This window comes from Trachymyrmex cornetzi, unplaced genomic scaffold (assembly GCF_001594075.2).
Source record: "Trachymyrmex cornetzi isolate Tcor2-1 unplaced genomic scaffold, Tcor1.1 scaffold16, whole genome shotgun sequence".
In the NCBI taxonomy this organism is placed as follows: domain Eukaryota; kingdom Metazoa; phylum Arthropoda; class Insecta; order Hymenoptera; family Formicidae; genus Trachymyrmex; species Trachymyrmex cornetzi.
In genome coordinates this window covers 4,001,911-4,011,368 of record NW_017296201.1, presented here as the reverse complement: position 1 = coordinate 4,011,368, position 9,458 = coordinate 4,001,911, and the positions used below count along the sequence as shown (strand labels likewise).

Sequence of the window (9,458 nt, the reverse complement as noted above, 5' to 3'; positions counted from 1 at the left end):
GTCACGTTTAATTAAGCTCGATATTCTTTTAAAAACTTTTATTCATGTTTCTTTTCGCGACAACTAAACGATTTTGTAATTTGTATATTATTCAATGTCTTACCTGTATATCGCAATAATTATGTAAAAACTTTATCTATTTGATGTAAATTACTGAAGAGAATCCTAACCGCGGATCGAAACATTTAATTATTTTTATAATAAAAAAATTTTTTCCGCAACAATATATCCTATGTTGGCTCTTAGAAGTTTTCCTATTTTTAATTTGATATATTTGTTGAGCCTATATAATTGTTAAATTGTTATATTTTTTTAAGCAAGAAATCGAAATCTTTATGTGATTAATTTGGTTTGTGCATAAAATTTGCGATGTGATATTTTCATTTATATGATACATCTGTAGATATTTTCGTACACATTTCCAACATACGAGAAGCAAAATGTCACCATCCGTCATCTACAATCGATCCGAAGCCGATCAGTGTCGCATTACCAGGCGATTTCAGTTCTAAGTTGATGCCGACGTCGCGTCGCCGTCGGTGAGTCTAAAAGAAAAAATCGTTTCGTCGAAGGGATCGGTCGCGACGCGTCCTGCTCCTCGGAATCTGCAAGCTCACGCCCGTGAAAATATTTTTTTGTACGCGTAACACGAGTGCCGTCCGTCCCGAACCGGTCGCGGTGCTCCCTTTTGGGTGCGTCCTACAAGGCTTTTCGCTCGCGGGCAAACATCGCACCGTGGTTTGCCTGGTAATTGCTGGAAACACCTTGCGAGTGTTTACAGTGTCATCGAGGCGCGGTCGCACCTCGGCGACGTGCAGGTCCTATGAAAGCTCGTGTTCTGTCATAAAAGAAGCGATGCACGGTTTGTAGTGTGACCGCTGAGAAATTTTAAATACGAAAGACTGTTCGTCTCCTCTCTCTTTTTTTTTCTATTTACGAGAAACACTTGTAAAGCGAGGCTATTTTATCGGTTTCAACCTTGAAGTAATATGAAAATTTGTGGCAGCAAACAATATTTCCACGCTTTGTGATTTTACGATCATCAAATCTAACTTCTGTAATTAAACAATTCAACATATCCCATATTTTTCTATTAGTACAACCTTACTCTATCACTACGTGAACAATTTATTTTGCCAAACATTTATTTATTAAATAATAAACAAGGTTTAAATGCTCATTTTAATGAAACTTGAAGACATCCAAATTCTAAAATCTTGTTTTACAATGATTACAAGCATGATCTAATAATGAATTTTCTACTAAATAGTTTTCAATACAAGAGCAATAAATTCATGGTGGAATCAATAGATAGCGTTTATTAGTTTAGCAGAAACGCCGCTATCTCATAAGAGGGGGCTTCCTCTACTAATGTAGATTAACTTTAATCTGATTTTAATTACCTTTTCATCTTTTTCCAGTTCTAAGAATTAGTGATTGAAATTAATCTACTTTGATAGAAATAGACATTAGAAATCCCATTTAATTTATTAGAATATGAATCAGAATGGATATTTTTTATGTACATTTGGAACAACAAGACGTCTTAAAGATAGCTTTAAGATTTTTTTTTAATACGTTGTAAAATTATTTTTTAGAAGTCATTCTTTTAGACCTTATAATATTTTCTAAGTTGCATGTAATTTGTCTTATAAATATCATATTGAATTGTCTTTTTACACAATAAAATTCGATCTCTCTTTCACTTTGACAAAAAATGTCTATATTACACACAATAAATTCTACGTATTGTTTGAGTTACTCTATACAATACGGTATGCGGTTATCAGGCGGGTATTATCGGTTCCGTAATTACGTATTTAACACATAACAAAAATGGAAAGAGAAATGATGCTCGTGCACAATGCCAGGTGATTAATATCGTAACCTTGGGATGCGGATGCAGCTTTAATATGCGCCCATTGTATAATTGTGTGATTTAATGGGAGAACATTATTTATTCTTATTACAATGTGTCCCCAATAACAAGAATATCATATCGACATTGCACAATGCATGAACAGCTATAGAACGGATCTAATGTACAGACTAGAATAAATTAGAGATCGCATGTTAAACTGAGATTTCACTTTGCTCATGATTGAGCCTAGTAACTCCATCTGTAATCTCTTCAAAAAGTTTGAAACTCGAACTTTCAGTAAAAAGGAAACTCAGAGAATAAATATCATTGAACATGATTTTTTATTTGTCAAACTTGACATTAAAAAATAATAGATAAAAGAAATAAATTTAGAAAATTTTTATTTTTTGTTTTCTTGTGTAGTTTTCGCACAATTTTCCACAATTTCGCATTTTTTTATTTTTTTTTTTAAATTGATATATCTACATAGAATTATTATAACTTATAATCGATAATTAATTAACACAGTGGAAATGATGTATAGGATATTGAAATGATATATAAAAATATATACAACGATTTAATTCACTTCTGCCTCGGCTTCGAGTTCATTGTTGGACTCTTCATCTACTTGCATGTGTTCCTGTTCTTCTGCCTCTTCTTGCTTCTTCCTCTGTTTGAGGCCAGCGGCTGGCGAACGGATGAGAGACAAGTCACGCTGCACCTCCTTGATGTCTCTCTCCTGCTCGAGTTCTTTTCCCTTACGTAATCGCTGCATAATGTGTAGGTTCTGTCGCCTCTGCCTGATAGTTTCTACCTTTTTCATTGCCTCCACAGTCTTGCTCCATAATTCTCTGTTATATTTGACGGGTACATTTCTCCTCTTTTCAAACTCGAACGACGGATCCACTGCCAATTCTTTGCCAAATGTCTTTCTGTAGGCTTTGGTCCATTTGACTTTTCTGGGATTCTTCTTCTTTTTGAATGCAGCGTGACATTTCGAGCGACAGAACTTGAATATCTGTAACATTATTCACAAAGTGCAACAATATCATTTCGACAAACAGAAACAATCAGAAATTATCAAAAGTTTAACTGTGATTGTTAAGAACCGAAAGCGATAACTTTTTCAAAAAGATTTAATTCTCACATTTCGAAATGCACATGATGAAAATTCACAATCAATGTCAATTGCACAAAGGATCTATAATCTATATCTTTGTTACAATGTTTGTACAAAATATATAACCTCACTTTGCATACAACGCACGCTATACACGTAATACTTTATTACTCTACAAGTTTATCATGTTATTTAATGTTAGATTAAATATGCAGCTCTCACCTTACAATCATTCCTTACAAACTGAATTCCATGTCCCGGAAATATCCGGGATGAACAAAAATAACACGTCTCTATACGCATGTTGCGTTATGTTGTGCATACAGAAATGGTTGTGAGTTGTGAGAATTTAAGAAAAACACGTGGACCTGTGGGTACGTAAGTTTATTACTTTCTGTGTTTTCTAATAGACGAATAGATGGCACTACAGGAAAGTTTATCACTTTCGGTGTTCCTGAATGAACAAACAGATGGCACTACAGTTAAAGTTATTTTAGGCTGGTATTCATAGGCCGGTATCGCCGGTATTCATAGCCGTTCTTATTTCAAGACTGTCTTAAGTAATGTCTTAAGACGCTAATGCGGCCCTTTGGTTGGTTCATGATACCTCAAGGTTGAACTTAAGACGGTCTTAAATATAGGATCTGACTGTGAATACTGGCCTACGAATAGCGGCCATATAAATTGAAATCTATTCCTTGTTTCTATTGCCTGTGCTTTGCAATTGTTTTAGGGTATAATATTCACACAACTTGCATAGTCGTATAAACGTATGCATAAAGAAAATCCAATCGCATTTCTCCTATAATGGCGCACGTAAAATGTGATTGGATAATTTTCTTCATGCATACGTTTATGGTGCCTGTGCAAGTCGTGTGGATATACTATCACATATCCCTTTGTGTACCAGGCTTAAGGATTTTCAATATGTATATACTATGGGCCAGTTTCACCAACGCCAGTTACTTTATCCGGCGATTAAGGGCCATTCCACACAAACTTGCAGAGACGCATAACCAGCTATTGGCCAGTTTCATAACATCGATGTTATTACTTCGACGTAAATCGAGTCGTATAAACAAAGTAATTGTCTATATATGGTAGACTTAACGCAATTATATTATGTTAACTTCCCTTCCATGATTATTTTTTTATTCCAACTCGTTTTTTATTAATTTGGATATTTGAAAATAATAACATTTTTTACATATTTATAATAAATGTCAGATAAACGTTAAATAAATGTTTTTAAAATCATATTTTAAATAAATATTGTCTTCTTCCAATGAATTTTTATTCTTTTTCTTATTTTTTGTATATATACGAACGAAGAACATATAAGAGAGGGTAAAAAAAAACATACCTATACGGATATATTTTATATATAATACGGATGTCGAGGCGTCGAGTGATTTGTCACTCGGTGCGATTGACTCGCGATCTGTAAATCCGGGTTCAATCCCACCTGCATCCTCATACGTGATTTTTCGCGTTTAAGGAGCCGAAAATAGCTCCATCTGGTAATTAGGGGAGATCTTTGATCACTAATTATATTTCGTATAACGGATCATCTGTATTGGAATAAAATCTTTTCCAATCCGTGTTTAAGATTGGTCCCTCAATACTTTGTAGAAAAATTTTATATCTACAAAGCTTATATCCTTGTAATCCGATTCACTACAAATAAAAAAGCATAATTTGTTGGTTTTTCTATCAATGCTCAATTCAACGTTGCTCGATGTAACATAAATGTATTAACATCTTCTGAAATTAAAGGAGAACCGCCGAGCAAGATTGTGAAATGCGTATTAATAGAAAAATCAACAAATTATACGTTTTTAACATCAACCTAGGTACGTATTGTAATAACTATAAAATTTATTATTAAAAATGGCAATCATAGTTGTAAATAAAAAAACATCACACTTAATGTTTTTAGTATACTCACTGTATATTTAGTAAATATTCCGCTAGGACTATTAAAAAAAAAGTATTTATTAAAATTTAATAAATTTTTCTCTCAATGTAGAACTCTACCTCCACCTATTTGGAACGTAATAAAAATAATATACTCTTATCTATAATAAATATATTTTATTTTCTCTTCTTTTTCTGGTGTTTGTTTTATGATAAAATAAACTGTAACTTGGATCAAAAATTGCACGATCATTGTCAGAGAAAAGATGCAACTCGCGACAACAGAGGCAGCATGTTGCTCGTCATAACATAACTCATTAGGACATGATCAGTTTAAATGGAAAATTTGCGATTTAGAAAAACAACACAATTAATTGCGCCTAACAATATCTAAGCTGCGACTGTTTCGCAAAGTATTTTTTGGCACCTTATTTAATCAATATAATAGATAATTAAAAATAGAAATCTTAAATAGAAATACGATATTTGAACTTATCATGGGACGACGGGCCAATTGTAACGGGTACATTTTATCTAACGTAACAATTATGTATTTCCGACGTTGCGCTGCATCGCTGGTCGTTGTCACGATGCTTCGGACCGCTTATAGAGTGAGACTTATAGACTAGTATCGATTACGAACAGAGCTACTAATTTAATATCGGGATCGAACGTGTAGTCGCTGCAGTTCCGTGTTGTCTTGCACGTTGTCTCAGTATTACTGTGCCGCGACCGTCGGCTGGACGTGTATTCCTATAATTTTTAAGAAGAGACATGTGGGGCCACATATCGATCTCGATCACAGTCCTGCTGGTATCGTTGATCTATCATTATCACTTCAGTGAGCCGGCCAGCGTTATCATTTATCCCGAAACACATTACGATTACATTGTCGGTGAGTTAACTTCTCGGTTTATGTTTATTTTATCATCCGGCATCTTCGTTTCGTAGCAATTCCGGCACTCTTCCTCCTTCGCTTCGTTTTTCGAAATGTACGCAGCATCGATTTTTAATCAAAGAGGATTAGTATAAATCGCATTGTGCTTAATAGGTGCCTTCTAGATGCTTCAAATAAAATAGGCAGAAAATACAATACAATTCACACTTTTTTTCTTAGCAAAATTTGAGAACAAAGTTGCCAATTGAGATATAAAGTTACTAATTGTATATTACCCTTTGAATCCTGCTTGTTTTATATTTCTGATTTAAATTTTCCTATCTAAAATTTAATTTAATAAACGGCTGATGTTTTGTATTATTGCTAAAATTAATTTTTTGCGTGACAATGAAAAAAAACCACTCGAATTTTACATTTAATCTAATTAATATAATAAAAATTGTGCTTCTCGTTGTTACGGGGTTTAAGTTGGCGCTGGTACGTCTGGCTGCGTGATTGCATCACGGCTCTCAGAAATGTCGAACGTGACGGTTTTGCTCGTGGAAGCCGGCGGATACTTCGGATGGTTATCGACTATGCCGCTCTTAGCGCCGATGATGCAAGGCACTGTGGTTGATTGGGCCTACCAAACGGAGCCGCAAGTCTTCTCGTCCCGAGGGCTCTACGGCTATGTAATTAAAGCTCAATCCTTCGATGAAAGAATTTCCGTTTCGCGAGAACGATTTCTATAGAAATTTGCTACTGCATATACGCTATACCTTTCATAAAATGAAAATGTGGCACATTTCATGCATTGAATAGTAATATCGATAATAGTATTAATCTTTAAATGCCTCACTATAGGAACAAAATATTGATGTTTTATGGTATACCCAACTCAATTCGATTGCTTCAATTGCTTATAACTTTCATAAAAATAAATTTTTCAGAGTATTTTTTTTTTTCAATTGAAACACATTAAGGAACATAACAATACTAAGCAAATATATGTCTTTGTTAATAAAATAAGTAATGAAAAAATATTAAAACACATTGAAAAAAGTCGGATATATATCAGAAAGGCGTTTTAATTTAAAAGATTTTATGCCACGTTCATGAAACATCTTTTTTCGTATCATGCAAAACGAATATTCCAAAGATTTGCACTTTCGAGTTTGGAATCGCGTATTTTTAGCGTAGCGAATTCCTTCATTGGTCACGTTTAGAGACAAAACTTTCCAAGGGGAAAAGGACTTGGAGGAAGCGGACAGCTTAATTATCTCGTTCACTCCTTCGGGAGGCCTGAGGACTACAAGAGGTGGCCGAAGGGTTGGTCGCACGCTGACCTGCTCCCCTACTTTCAAAAAGTATCCGATATTATGAACATCATCCCGATGCCGGAGGAAGAGTACCTAACGAAGGCCTTCGTCCTGGCCGAGGAATCGTTAAAGCTGGATAACATATCCTTGCGGAAAGCGATGTACACTGCAAAAAAAGGATCCAGATGGAGTACTTATCATGCTTATTTGCGGAAGGCTTGGAATCGCAAGAATTTACATATCATGATGAATACACTCGTTGCCAAGGTCTCCATAATTTTTATTTTATATATCGTGCTGAAGAAAACAATTTTCGATAAATCTTTTTTTTTTTCGAAAATATACTCCATTCTCCTTTTTATATCAGAAAATTAAAAATTATGATTGAAAATAATTATTTGTATAACAGTTTTTTTATTTAATTATTTTATTTCTATAAATATATATTTTTGATGTTTTGATTCGAACGTTATAGATACTTTTCAAGAATAACAAAGTCGATGGCATTAAAGTGATATATAAAAATAACTCCGTCGGGAGAATCGGCGTGAGAAAGGAGATAATTCTTTGCGCGGGCACTATCAATACCCCGCAGTTACTTTTGATTTCCGGCATAGGACCTGTCAACGAATTGAAAAAGCATAAGGTGATAAATCAAATTATCAAATTGTCAAACTTTTCGATTTCAAGTAAAATAATAAATTCGATCTCTAGATACCCGTAGTGCAAGATCTTCCGGAGGTAGGCCGGAATTTGTTCGATCATCTAAACATACCCGTTTACGTGAATCTGCGGGAACGAGTCAGTATCACGCTCGTGAAGCTGCAAACTATACCTGAGGTGTTCAATTATTTCGCCTTCGGAACCGGTAAATGCGATAACGCGCCAGTAAACGACGCTTGTCATTTACTTACGATGCCTGTAGACTCACTTTATACGGCCGACATTGTAATCTTGCCATATACTTTTTTCTCCATTGCATGTCAAAGGATGGTTGGCCACTAACGGCGTAATGGGATTGGGGCGTGCTAATAACAGTGGCCTCCTCCTCTTCGGAGTGGCGTCCACAGAGGAAAAATTGCTGAAGGCCATCTCAAATTTCGAGACTGAGGTGAATGAACCACCCACAGCAGTAATATATTTGGATACTTTAACTAAAATAACATATCATAGTCATTGTGCTTTGCGACAAACAACCGTACTTTTCGCGCACAATTATAAAATTTTATTTATAGCAATTATTATTTGCAATAATTTTAATGATTATTATTATGTCAATCACGCAGAATTAATCATTATTTATTAGACGTTTAGGTCGCTATTTCCATCGTATAACGACAGTAGGCACGAAGGATTTATTTATCTAGTTACGTGTTTGCAACCGAAGAGTCGTGGAAGCATAATATTGAGATCAAGCGACATTCACGACCCTCCAAAAATTAATCCTGCGTACCTTCAGGATCCCGACGACGTTATGTGTACCTATCGAGGTAAATATGATCATTCCACTTGCCACGATAAATTTTACTCTCATTAAGAAAATAAATTGTAGAACCTATTTCTACTTCTTTAGCGTGAATTTATTTAAATTGACGATAATTAATTCTGACGATTATTCACTAAGCTATAAACCTCGCCCTGGAGACTCTCAATACGAGACTTTTTCGCGAGTACGGCGCGAAAGTCCACGTCCCCGATTTCGAAGAGTGTCGTCATTTACGACAAAACTATCGAGATGTTGATTATTCGGAGTGCGTCATGAGAATCGCAGGACTTACGAGCCACCACCCGTGTGGCACTTGTAGGATAAGTGCGGAGGACGATGCGGTTGTAGATGAGGAATTAAGGTAAACGATAGAGCATTTAAAGGATGTCCTAAAGGATGATATTTGAGATGAGAGTGAGTGGAGTAATTGTAATAAAATTATAATTATGTTTCATAGGGTAAAAGGCGTGAGTGGATTGAGGATAATGGACGCCAGCGTAATGCCATCTCCAATTTCTGGCACGCCAAATTCAGTCCTCGTCGCGATGGCCGAACGTGCGTCTGATATAATTTTAGATCGCTCGTCTAAATAATATTCGATTAATTTTATAACATGTAATATATTGTTGTAAAAATAATAATGTTCGCAATTCACGCAACTCGTTTGTGATTACCCGTTACAATTTGTCGTTTGATTATGATTTAGAGAAAGGATATCAGGAAGCAATTAGGTCGCAAATGAAAAGAAATCCATGGTGCTCCAATTTTTTGTAATTTATAATTAATGGTAAAGTTTTCTTTTGTTTTACAGTAATCGAACAGTTATTAATAATCTAATTAAATTTCGATTAATTTTTATACAAACAAAAAGGGTG

The 9,458-nt window shown here is 35.0% G+C and overlaps 2 protein-coding genes across 2 annotated transcripts; one reads left to right on the top strand and one right to left on the bottom strand.

Annotated features, from left to right (window-relative positions):
* Positions 1–2,371: 2,371 nt before the first annotated feature.
* Positions 2,372–3,326, bottom strand: RpL24-like (ribosomal protein L24-like). The gene is made up of 2 exons (XM_018503744.1): positions 3,207–3,326; positions 2,372–2,882 (listed from the first exon to the last, which is right to left on the bottom strand). The coding sequence occupies exons 1-2, from the start codon at positions 3,285–3,287 to the stop codon at positions 2,442–2,444; spliced, it is 522 nt and encodes a 173-aa protein (XP_018359246.1). The 5' UTR covers positions 3,288–3,326; the 3' UTR covers positions 2,372–2,441.
* A 2,310-nt stretch (positions 3,327–5,636) lies between these two features.
* Positions 5,637–9,176, top strand: LOC108758678 (neither inactivation nor afterpotential protein G). Its single transcript, XM_018503743.1, has 9 exons — positions 5,637–5,796; positions 6,268–6,470; positions 7,005–7,364; positions 7,573–7,743; positions 7,812–7,965; positions 8,087–8,208; positions 8,404–8,587; positions 8,722–8,944; positions 9,041–9,176. The coding sequence occupies exons 1-9, from the start codon at positions 5,676–5,678 to the stop codon at positions 9,174–9,176; spliced, it is 1,674 nt and encodes a 557-aa protein (XP_018359245.1). The 5' UTR covers positions 5,637–5,675.
* Positions 9,177–9,458: the final 282 nt, after the last annotated feature.